The sequence below is a fragment of the Semicossyphus pulcher genome, unplaced genomic scaffold (assembly GCF_022749685.1).
Source record: "Semicossyphus pulcher isolate SPU_LCO1_2020_fin unplaced genomic scaffold, fSemPul1.0.p SCAF_19, whole genome shotgun sequence".
Lineage (NCBI taxonomy): Eukaryota > Metazoa > Chordata > Actinopteri > Labriformes > Labridae > Semicossyphus > Semicossyphus pulcher.
Genome location: NW_027211692.1, coordinates 1,759,842 through 1,772,500, shown reverse-complemented (window position 1 = coordinate 1,772,500; position 12,659 = coordinate 1,759,842). Strand labels below are relative to the sequence as shown.

The 12,659-nt window shown below is 41.3% G+C and overlaps 3 protein-coding genes across 4 annotated transcripts in view; 2 read left to right on the top strand and 1 right to left on the bottom strand.

The window, feature by feature from the left end:
- clip3 (CAP-GLY domain containing linker protein 3) overlaps positions 1-2,861 on the bottom strand; it is an 18,370-nt gene extending 15,509 nt beyond the window's left edge. For both annotated transcript variants that reach the window (XM_069668149.1, XM_069668150.1), the window contains exon 1: positions 2,778-2,861. The gene's annotated coding sequence lies outside the window, so the exon portion shown is untranslated. The remainder of the gene's footprint in view (positions 1-2,777) is intronic.
- A 2,099-nt stretch (positions 2,862-4,960) lies between these two features.
- On the top strand, positions 4,961-10,672 carry LOC138597241 (E3 ubiquitin-protein ligase TRIM39-like). The gene is made up of 2 exons (XM_069668816.1): positions 4,961-5,030; positions 7,205-10,672. Exon 2 carries the CDS (start codon positions 7,207-7,209, stop codon positions 8,965-8,967), a length of 1,761 nt encoding a protein of 586 aa, XP_069524917.1. The 5' UTR covers positions 4,961-5,030; positions 7,205-7,206; the 3' UTR covers positions 8,968-10,672.
- Positions 10,673-11,472: 800 nt separating this feature from the next.
- timm50 (translocase of inner mitochondrial membrane 50 homolog (S. cerevisiae)) overlaps positions 11,473-12,659 on the top strand; it is a 36,758-nt gene continuing 35,571 nt past the window's right edge. Inside the window, exon 1 of the mRNA XM_069668648.1 lies at positions 11,473-11,685. Within this exon, the coding sequence (XP_069524749.1) occupies positions 11,473-11,685 (213 nt within the window). The remainder of the gene's footprint in view (positions 11,686-12,659) is intronic.

The following is a 12,659-nucleotide window of genomic DNA, read 5'->3' as shown; positions in this document are numbered from 1 at the left end:
TGTCATGTTCACGTTTGTCATGTTTGAATGTAAAAACATAAAAACATACATTCTCTAAAACCTTCACCCTCACCTGTGCAAAGAAGACTTTTCTTTATTGAGACACAGATATCTCCAAACTTCCTGAACAGATTTGAACCATTCAAACTGCATTTGAAACCTCAATGTCTCATCTTTCTTTTGCAATTTGAACTGATACGATTACCCTGCACTCTGAGCTGCAGTGAGCAGAGCAGCAGCATTCAGCCAGTACAAGAAGCCAGTTAAACCAGTGAACCAGTCTTTATCTCTCCGTCCACACACACACACACACACTTACACACACACAGATCATTTAGTAGGTCAAATGGCCGTATGGGATGTCTCTATAGTCTGAGCTGCACACTTTCAAACAGCAGCTCTGTTGTTTTTTAATCTGCATCAGTTTCTGTCTGTCTGCAGCAGCGGCCACATGCTAAGCTAACAGTTGCTATCAGTTGCATCAGACCTCCATACAAAGGGGGATTCGGATTTGATGATAAAAAGTCCATCCGGATCAAATTTGACTTCAAAGGATTCCTTAATGCTTCCTAAACATTTGTCCTTTAGGTGATGAATCTGTTTTATTCAGCAGCTTTATTCAGCAGCTGCAGTCTGAACGGCGCACACGTTTGTGTGAAGTCAAAAGGTTTCTCCTGATTTTAGAGCAGAAAAAAAACTAAGCTTGTTAACCTGAGATCACAAAATAATAATCACGTCTTCACATGAACATATCAGGAAACTGCAACACACGTCCTGTTCAGCTCTCACACGCTGATGAAATCTTCCTGCTGTGGCGTTCGGTCGGTTTAATTTTCCCGTTTAATTACTCGTCTCTGTGTCTATATGTTTTATGTAATCTGAGGTCTCAGCTGGCTGCCTGAACAGAACAGTAATCAGCATCTGAAACAGGACTCAGCGGGGGCCACGACAAAGGTTACGCAACAAGACCATATGAGTCAGCCTGGACACTAATATGAAACGTGAAAGCGAGCACACACAGAGAAGAGGTGTGCGAGGATCATGAAGCTGCAGCAGGCACACAGAACTGAATGACAAAGCGTTGGCTTCTTTTGTTTAAAACTCGTGTCTGGTTTGGTTTTGGCAAAAAAACGACTTGTTTACGTTTAGAAAACTACGGAAGCCCTAAGCGGACATACATTCTTACGTTTTATTTCCTCATTTCAGTTGTTTTCTGGAGCTGTCGACTTGTTTATCTCGTTATCTCGAGATAACAAAGCTGGTTTTTCGTGATAACTGCTGCTCACTGTGATGTTACAGAGCAGGACCTGCTGCCATCGCCCACAGTCATGAGGTCTAATGAGTTAAGCCTGTTTCTATGTTTGTTCTGTGCTTTTGCAGCTCTGAGGTTACGAGTCATGATCATCTGACGTGACGGTGGTGCAGCGCAGTTATCTCGACATAAATAAGTCGAGATCTCGACAAAACAACCAGAAAACAGTAAATAACATGTATGGATGCATGTCTGCTTAGGGCTTCCGTAGAAAACAAATCATGGCTGGGGTAGAGACTTTTGGTGTCACACTGAACTTGAACGCTGGTCTAATGGGTGAACGTTGTTGAGCCCATCCACAGCCCCTGACTGGCAGGCAAAGCAGACTGCAAATGTCTGTGTTTTCTGACGTTACCTCGCTTCACGCTCAATTTACAAGGCTTTTATACAAGTTATACTGCATATAGTCATGTAAGTACAAACAGTGATGTATATAAAGCTTGCAAGGCCAATTAACAGTAAGCTAAATTCATGCCAAAGGTTCATTACAGCGTTGTTCCAGAATCTCTGCATAAAAAGGGGCTAAGTACAATAATATAGTGCGAACATATGTATATTACCCAAAACATCCAAATAAATAGAACAAATATTAAATCAACAAACATACAGTTTGTCGAAGAGAATGCAGAATACTCCATCCTGTAAAGTAAGTTTAAAATGACCTTGAACTGAATCATTATAACAGACTTCAGGTTATCCAGACACACACACACACACACACACACGGTCCCTGTGGGAACACTGGTCGACCTGGAAACCACCGTAATAACCAGCAATAATCTCATCTTAAAGCCTGATAGCCGCAGACAGTCCACGCTCCTCTACAGTTGATCGTTTAAATCGGTTTATTTTGGATGATTTAAAGGGTGTGTGTCCGCCATGTGATGTGCACCAGCAGGTTGTGAGAGGAGGAGGAAGGGAGGCCATGGCAGCATCCTCCTCCTCCTCCTCCATCCAGCCTCCATTTTACAACAAACCAAACCGGGGAGACAGAATACCGCAAAAACACGCACAAATGAAGCATAGAGGATGTCCCACACAGCTTCAGATCAAACCTACCAGCGATGTTTACGATCCATACGAATTATTACGACGAGAAATAAACGCCACAGTCGCTGTTTGTGGTTTGTGCCAATGTGCGTAGTAACGGGCAGGATGGGAAAAACGCCCCGCTGACAGACAATGAAAACACGCACACACAAATCAGACATAAAGGTTTGTGTGTTAAACTCATCTGCACGTTACAATCACACGATGCTCGTTTTTAAAAGAGCTGAAATTAACTGTCCGGAAACACAACGGATGTAAAACAGGTTCATTTCAGGGGTTTGAACAGCGCCCCTCCATCAGCTTCTCCATCTTCTCAGAGAAACAGCACGAGACACAGACACATGATAATCAACCATCCGCATGTCACGAGGAATAAACACGCGCATGTCAATCCTTCAGGTGAAGGTGTTTTTACCTGAAAACAAGCCGCAGGTTGTCCGGTGATGAAGGTCCTCTCTCCTCTCTGATGGCAGCACAAACAACACTGAGGCTCTCTCTCTCTCTCTCCCGCTGTCTCTATAGCTCGCTCTACCCCCCCTCTCTCTCTCGACGTCTCCACGCTGTCTGTCTACCTCTCTCTACCACTCTCTCTCTCTCATTTAATTCAGTTCATGTCGCTGAAGCTTTGCTGGCGTCACGAATTGATTAAGAAATAAGCCAAAACATAAACACACGGCAGCACTTCACAAAAATGTATATTAATATATAAATGAATACATTAAATGTTAGTCGACTTTAACTGCTTCAAAGAAAAGAAAAAGAGATCTGCTGTCTTGAAGAAAGGTCCCCACTTTGTATGAATGTCAATCTGCCACAATCCCCACACTTTCACCAAAAGTGAATTTTAAAAACGTTTCTCACTTTCCAAAAAGCATCGCTGTCCAAAACTGTCCTCACTCCCCCTATTTTTTTTTTCATAAAGAGCCTTGAATAGAAAAAAACTCCACAAAAACAGAATTTTTGTTTTCAAAATCTCATCAATTCCCCAAAAATCGTCACTTTCTTTAAGACATCTTCTACACAAATGTCTTTAGTTTCATAAAAACGTGAATTTGCAAAAAAGTCACAATTTTCCCAAAACGTCCCCGCTTCTCAAGGAGTCCATCTTTTTCCGGTTTTTGAACATGTCGATCAATCTTCACTCTTTAAAATAACTCTTTCTAACAATACATACACCAAACTATTTACAACATAAGACAACAGACAAAACCTAAGAACTGTCTTTGTGTTACACTGAAAAAGTCCCAATGTCCTCATGTGAGCACCTTGTCGTAGCGGTGTTGTAGCTTGTTGCTATTGATGAAATTAGTAACATGTGTCTGCCATATCAAGCTACAACTGTTAATACGCATTAAATAAACAAGTTTCAATCATAAAATCTGAAGAGGTTTTGTTTTGGTGGAGTTTTCTGTAGAGACCGACTGTAACACATTTTGGCCGGGATCACGGCCATCTTGAATGTACACTGATCAGTGTAATTTGCTTTTGTGACCACAGGGTGGTGGACAAAGTGTCCATGAATGAGACCAACGGGTCTAAGTTTCGCTGAATTAAATATTATGGTGCTGTGAAGCCAAAATGTAATGTCCCCGTATGAGGACGCAGGGTTCAAGATTAAACCTGCCCGTACTTTCTAATGTCTTCACTTTCAAAAATGTCCTCTCCTTCCAAAAAGTCCACTATCCCAAAATGTCTCCAGTTTCAAAAAAATGTCAACCCAAAATCACTCTCAAAGCAGCCTGTGCTTTCCAGTATGTGTGATCTTCCAGTATCTGTGAGGAACTTTTGGCTTGTGTTGATTTTGGCGACCCCTGTGGACAAAGTGGTACCTCGTATTTCTTTCTTTACCTGTACATGTGTAGTCTTTCAACCACAAATCTCCTGCTTTCTTTTTAACATTCAATCGTATCTCTACTGCGGATCTTTGCTGTGTAAAATATAGAAAAGGGCTGATTTAGCAGTGCGAAGTTACCGGTATCCGCCTTGTCGGACACCGACCCCCCGGCAGTGGTTACAGACATTGAAAATAACTGTAAAGATAGAATCAATCTTGTTGCTGATGGTCTTGTACGCTTTTGTAGCTCATATGGAAGCATTGGTATTAATTTCAGTTATCTATCTTCATTATCGAGTAAAAACTCCTCACACAAACTTTAAATTGTTCACTTTAAAAAAAACTAAAAACTTTCCTTAAATGTCCACAAACCTGTAACGTGTCTGAGTTTAAAAAATATCTGGACCCGTAAAAATTGTCCTCACTGACCTCTCTTTTAAAAGTCCCACTTTCCAGAATCTCATCAGTTCGCACAAATATCAGCACATTTCTAAAATATCTTAACTTTTAAAACTTTCTGTGCCTTTCAAAATGTCTTCCCTTTCCAGAATGCTCCCTCAGTTGGGAGAAGAAAAAGTGAACTTCAATATATGTCCATCTTTTCCAAAAGTATCTCCACTTTCTGAAACTAGCCTCACTCTGAAGGTCTAAGGCTGAAGCTGGTCCTCATAAAGATACAAGAACAAGAGTGAACACACACAGACGGAGGCGGGCAGTGGGGGAGAGGTGTGTCCACTCTGCTGTCAGGAAACGAAACTGGGACAGCAGATTTCTCCGGAGCTGAGATTCATGCTTCACCTCTGACAGAAGACGAGAACCGTGACATCTGAACAGGTGAGTTTTCACTTTGTTACCTGTTACGACTCTTTTGCTTTTGATTATCAACATTATTCACTTTTCTAACCTTTTAATTTATGAATTAAAACATACATTCTCCTGTTTTTTTTCTCTAACGTGTAATAGAAAAAAGTTAGCTCACATTTGGAACTACATACATTTTAAATATGAAGCACTTTTAAATACAGTCACAGGCACATGTTCTGTGTACGGTAAATAACTGGTTTAACTGAGGTGTGTTGTGTGGCTTCATAACAAAAAATTAGAGTTATGTAATACCCCGAAAAAATCCCTTTTGCACCTCTAGATCACTTCAAACTGTGCTGCCAGAGTTCAACTCTATCTGCCTGACATTAGAGAGAGTATTGATCCCTTACAAAGACCCATGAGGCCTCGCCCTGAGTTTTATATCTGAACTCTTCTTGCTCCGTGCCCCCTCCTGAGATCCTCGAGTGTGTGATGTCCAAAGGTCCACAAAGGTGATAAAGCCTTTGCAATCAGGCTGCAAACTCTAGCTCGTCTTTGAAGTATTTAAAATCTGGGATTTCATGTATGTTAGTTTGTTTTTATTCTAAAACACTTTCAAATGTGTTAAATAAAGTTATTATTATTCTTATTCAGAGCCTGAACACTGCTTAATATCTTCCATCCCTTATCGGATCACTGCCCTCCTTTCTACAAGTATGACACTGCAGTTCCAGTGGGTCATCTGTGCTGAACTGGCATTCAAAGATATGACCCAGAATTCAGTTATTAATCTTCTGCATTGTATCTTATGACATACCAACATAATAAATACCACAAAAGTTTATTTATGCAATTGGTGCACAAAAAAGCTGGATACATTACCATTTGGTGCTTACAAAAAAGGATGCATCGGTCATTTCGTACATATCTGGAAATATTGCAGGCGATATTGGTGGGATACTTTTCCCCAAAACAGCAAAAAGTAGGTCTGTGTTGCTGCCATAGACTGTATAAAAAGTTGGCCGACATGACAGCTCCCTGAAAGTGAAGCCAAACCCTCTCTATCGCCCCCTGTTGACTGGCTGCAGTATAGCTCATAAAGCCCGCCTCCTCCATGTTAACAGATGGGACATGAGTCAAACTTTAAAATCAAAAACATGGTTTCTGTCATTATAGTTAGTTCTTATCATGCTGATTTATGTCCAAGTGTTCGTTTTCTGACAAGTTTACTTTTAATTAGTTATTTGATGCTATAAAAAGGGGGTGTGGCCTCATGATTGACAGCTCTGTTGACAAATGGGGCTCCTGCAGCGTTCTGTTCCCAAGTAGCAGAGTAGAGGAGGAATGGCGAGAGGAGACGTAACTAACACTAACACTACAGTCATTGAACTTTCCATCAGCGTGAATATCTGCTTCAGACCGACACGAGAAGCTAAACTAGAAAAAGGAGGGATACCGGGTGATTATGGTAGCAAGGTGTTAAACTCCAGGTGAATGCCAGGTGCTCTTCAAGACTTAAAAGTAAACTGTTGAGGAAGGGAAGCCACTGGGCTTTCTTCAGGCAAACTGGCACCAAGCAAAGGATTTTGTTTGAAATGCCTTTATTGAATCAGGACATCTCTCGTAAAAAACATCAATATCAAAGAAATAAACGCCGTCCGCTTTCGACCCTCATCAGGTCTTCCTCAGGGCGTGGTTAGGAAGAGTCATGAAAGGAAGAGTCAGAGTCCCAGTGCCTTCCCTCTTTCAACACAAGAAGCTGTTCTGCTGCAGACAGAGACCACCTGAGGGTTCCAACACGTCAAGGCCACAAGGTGTGTTTTGGGTAGAGGAAGGGGCAGGACATCAATACAATACAGATGCTCCACCAGCAAATCTCTACAGCGCACACTCTGGATACAAATGAGCAAGATGGCAGCGCCCGCTCCGGGGGATTTTGGCTTCACTTCACGCAAAAACATAGTAGTGTTGGCGTAGCTGAAGTTCTTTGGCATTTAAAGCAATTCTCTCAGGAGCAAAGGGGGTATTTGAGGGATGCAAATAGAGCGACAAAGTCCATATCGGAAGGGGGGTTGGGGTGAATGGATGGGTCACAACAAACACACAGGTGATGCAAGACTAAGTTATCAGATAAGCCTCGCTGTGAGCTTGAGTTAATTTCATTGATTTTATTCTACTTTGTCCTGTCCACTTTTCTCTTCCAGGTATGGCCTCCGCCAAAGTGTCCGTGTCTGAAGAACATTTCTTGTGTTCCATCTGTCTGGATGTTTTCAATGAACCCGTCTCGACTCCCTGTGGCCACAACTACTGCAAGGGCTGCATCACAGACTACTGGGCCACCAGTGACTCCAATCAGTGTCCACTGTGCAAGGAGGGGTTTCAAAAGACCCCTGTTCTCCGAGTCAACACAGAATTCAGAGACATGTTGGAGCTTTTCAAGAAGACAAGGCTTGCAGCTGCTGTACAAGGTTCCCTTCCCAGGCCTGTGGTGGTGCTCTGCGACCTCTGCCATGGGATGAATAATAAGGCAGCGAAATCCTGCCTGGTTTGTCTGGCTTCTTACTGCAGCGGTCACCTAAAGCCACATCACTCTGTCCAGGCCTTAAAGTGGCACAAGCTGATCAAACCTGTGAGATCCCTTGAAGACAGGGTGTGCAAGAAACACAATAAAGTGATAGAGTTTTTCTGCAGGAAAGACCAGAGCTGTGCCTGCATCATGTGCTTGAGGGATAACCACGAGATGCATGAAGTTGTCTCTTTAGAGGAGGAGATCAAGGACAGGAAAACTAAGCTGAAGGACATGAAGAGGCAAGTCAAGCACAATCTGAGCAAGAAGCAGAACGTGATTCAGGGGATTCAAAATTCAGTAATGCAAGACCGACAGGAACTGGACAAAATCAAGGCAGAAACTGTGAAGACCTTTGATGCTCTGGTGGCCTTGATTGTGACCAGAAAGATGGAGCTTATTGACCTGATGGAGGGGAAGCAGAAAGCAGCAGAGCAGAAGGCTGAAGCATTTATCAGACAACTGCAGCTGGACATCGCAGAGGACAGTCGGATGAGTACCGAGCTGGAAGAGCTCTCAAAGACAGAGGACGACTTCACACTCCTCAAGGTCCTCCCATCCGTCTCCTCTCCCTCAAACACAACACATCCCTTTACAGAGAGAGTCCAACACCTCCTGCAAGTGGAGACTGTAAGACGTGCGATGTCCAAAATGGAGGAGACACTCAACAAACAGATGGAGAATATCACCAGTAAAGTCAACAGGGTAGATAAAAAGGAGGAACCGATGGAAAACGTATTTGAGGATGAGCTCGGGTACATCCAGAAGCAATATGCAATAAAAGTGACTCTGGATCCCAACACAGCACATCCTTGTCTGATCCTCTCAGAGGACAGGAAACAAGTGAGGGATGGAGGTACAGAGAGGACCGTCCCTGACAACCCAATGAGGTTTGACTCCCTTCATTTTGTCCTTGGAGATGAGGGGTTTTCCACCGGCAGGTTCTACTACGAAGTTCAGCTTAAAGGGCAAACAAGATGGGAAGTCGGAGTGGCAAGAGAGTCCATCAGTAGAAAGGGTCTTGGTTTGTCCCTCAGCCCTGATAATGGATGCTGGACATTGGGTTCATATTGGGGACGTTGCCAGGCTAACACAGATCCTCCTGTCATCCTGTCCCTGTCAAATGTGTCTGAGAAGGTTGGGGTGTTTGTGGATTATGAAGGAGGGGTTGTCTCTTTCTATGACGTAGATGCCAGGGCTCTGATCTACTCCTATACAGGATGTGCCTTCACAGCAAGTGCACCCTTTCTGAGAAACTTATTCAGAGTTTATAGTAGCACCCCTGCAAAGACCAAGATCTACCCTCTATTCCGACCCAGTGCTGAGGATGGGAGTGACTCTGATCCTCTACAGATCACTCCTGTCAAAGCACCAAAACAAAGTAGTGATCCTGTCTGCTAAACTCAAGAGCTGGTTCCAAACACAAGTTCTAGCGGTTTGTGGTCCTTGTTTGTTTTCTAATCAAGATTTGGGTTTGGGAAAAATGAATGTGCAACTTGTCTCAATCCCATTTTGTAAAATCGAGCAACTTGATCTGTGACCTTACGTCTCAAAATACGAAGATGTGGGTCCAGTTAACAATAAAAAAAAAATAAAGTTTTCTATTAGATTTTCAAAATAAAGCTATTAAGTTGGCATAACAAATATGCAACGTCCTATTAGACTTTCAAATTAAAGCTATATTAGATATGCAACATCTTATTAAATTTTCAAAATAAAGCTAGCAATAACAAATATGTAACATTTTATTAGTATTTCAAAATAAAGAAATAATTAAAAATTAAAAAAAGTTAGCAATAATATATATGCAAGCAAAATGTAAAAGAACCAAGCTCTTGTTGGTCTTATTTAGAGTATTTAGTATGTCAAATATCTATATTTAGAATAAAATAGATGATAAAGCAGGGTAAGCTTTACGGTGCCGTCACCTGTGACCTGTATATAAAATAATAATATTAAATCTGCAGTTTTAAACCTGCCTGAATCATCCGTGACAGCAATTTGTGGATGGAAATTCTTCAACATCAATTAAGATTTCAGTTTTTAATTAAAAAATATAAATACTAAATATTAGATACTTCCCTGATTTTTTTCCTAAGTTCATCCTATGAAAATAGTTAAATAACAACATCTTTAAAAGTAGGAACCATTTGCCCCCTAATCAATCTATATCTGTTAAGCACAGATATAAATGAGAATAAAGAAAATAGAATATTTTTGTTGAGTATGGGTAATATCTATAGCTGAATTTCTTTTAATTTTTTTAATACACATTTGCATTAAAACTGACTATTTTATATTTTATATATTAAAATCATATTTATGCATTTTGGATTTAAGTTTTGTATTCTGCTTTCATGTGATCAATATTTAGTTGCAGCCCTTAACTACAACCAACCGAGTGTTTGTACTAATTTGTACACACTGCCATCTGGTGGTCAACATATGTAATGAGCTATTTGTCTATGTGGTCCCTGGAGGGAGGTGTAGACAAATTTGTAAATGTAGGAAGGAAAATAATACAGTCATGTTCATGTGCTGTTTTTTTTTTTACACCATACATCATCAGTGTGTCTTGCTCTTGAGTGTACTTTGGACTAATAATTATTGCACTCTGGTGGTCGCAGTGTAACTACAATACTTTATATACTTTATATGATGAAACTTTAATTTGAAATGTTCAGATAAATGCTGATTTGTGTTTTTACTCTGCCCTCTTTGGATTACTAGTCACACTCTTTACTGCCCTCTGATGTCTACTATTTGTAACTACACCTGTTCAAAATGTAAAGCGATGTTGCTTTGCACTGCAAAAACAAGAGGCCAGTAAATGAAAATGATTATAAATGTTATTGTTGAGTTGTCAGAGTATTATGAATTGTACCATTGTAAATTGAAAATCAAATGCTTTTCTAAGTGTTGATTAGACAAAACACATGACAACTAAACCCATCATCTTGGACTCTCTTGATAAGTGATCAATCAAAAAAGAATGAATAAAAATTAATAAAAATGTTTATTTAAATTCCATTTGTATCCCTCTGATTTTGAGGGGATTTTTCAATTAAGGATCTTTTCAATAAAGTTTATTATTATTTGAACTAAACACTGCTCTCTTTTTTGCGGTTTTCTCTTTATTTGCTAACTGTGTTGTTGTTTTTTAATCCCTTTTGTGTTGTTGTTCTAGGGACAGGTATGTAAGTCTGTTAGACTTTTATAAATACATGGTATATAAAGAGAAATCTATGCTAGTGTGAAATTACACTTTTATAACAGAGCCACCACCATGAGCTCATAATGAGAGCATCACCATACAACAAGCTCACAAAATAAAGAGTAAGTATTCTCACTACTGTGCTTGAAATAGGCCAAAAGTGCAACATGGTAAAGTGTGTTTGTAGGATAGAATACTAACAACTGTCAAGCACCATAATATTAAGATTGGCCATTTTAAAATAATTTCATTCATGAATTATTTTTGTATTGCTGCTTGTGATTGATAATACTTTACACTTGATATGTCTTATTTTTGTAATGACATTAAAACAATTTAAATGATCTTCAAATGAGCAGTTTTTCGCTTACATTTCCAGTATTGATATTCCAGAGTGTTATCTTGGAAAATGTTTTTTTATATATTTGCAAAGGTGATATAATTGCCCAAAGTTTGGGCATTTTGCCATCAACCATCATGGCAGTTTTATGTTGCAATCGAAGGTCAGACTCACTCTCTCTTCTGATTGGAGCGGACGTTCTAAGTACCGCCCTTCTCCTTCTCCATGTGGCCTTTCGCTGCTGTGAGCCCGTCCCGAGCCTGCCATTCAAACCGTACTCAGCCAATCAGATCCTTTTGTCCTTTTGACTCGCGTCCCATACGTTCGCCGGCAGCTAGTGCTACCATCCAACATGTCGGCTACGTCTGTGTTCCCCATGTGTGTCCGAGCAAGCCGGGGCCTCCTGCGGCTAAGGAGCGGGGCGGTGGGTGCCTCTTCCCCGGCTGTGGTGGATATCGTCCGGACACTCTCCACGGAGAAGCCGCCGGCCGGAACGGGAAGTGCGACAGGCGGACTGGCTCAAGCTATCCTCCAGGAGAGGCTCCAGCAGCAGCAGCAGAGTCAGGTGAGGCTGCTAGCCAGTTTATGTGCGCTCGATTTGTTGAACTCTTTGGCACTGTTGGCGGGGAGAGTGCGCACACTGCTCACTGCTCGTGCGTTCTGACGTTAAACTCCGCCCACACGAGGTGCCCATGTAAATCAAATCAAAGCCAATTATCTGACATTTACAACGTCAGATTGTGTTTGAAGCTAGCTTACAATAATATATTGAACAGTGAGCGACCAGCCAGAGAGTGTTATAGATTATTTCTTTGGTGTCAATTTCACGTAAATGTCAGCTACAATAATGTCAACTGTCTGCCCCAGGCTGCCGTAGTACACCGCTGTATACTGAATGAATGAACCTGAGATTAAGGTGGCTAACAGGTTAGCAGGCTAATGTTAGCATGCGTTTTCACTGGGACTGGCAAGGTTGACTTTCTCTATGTAAACCCCTCAAGCTGCACATTAGTTTAACAGCCGTTTCTTGAGCCCTATCGGTGCATTTTCCTACAAAATCAGAAGTTAATTTGTGTGTTCTGTCTTGTTCTTGCTAGCAATGACAGCTAGCCTATAGTTAGCATCAGCTTGTCAGTTACTTGCTGTCGTAACCTGTACTACCTCTCTGTGGCTCACTGTAATGTTGAGGTTACCACGTGTATCTGCTATCCCCAGATACTAATACCGAGCTAACTGTGTGTGACAAATCTTCATTTTATCTGTAGGAGAGATAAACAGCGTTAACAGCCAAGGTTTGTTTGGTTTGAAGGTCAGATCAGACCCCCGCCCCCTCTCCTCTCCTCCACGCGCTCACTTTAACCCTCCCCTAAACCCAATAGTAAACCACAAGTTTGACAGACGTGTTTTTTTAGTTGCTTGACTTGTTTTAAGGTAAATTGCTGTGTCACTTCCTGGCAGACTAAAGCTGAATATTAATGGTAGAAATATGGCAGGAACGCTGGGTTTGATATTTCAGAATGAAACACAAAAACACCAGTT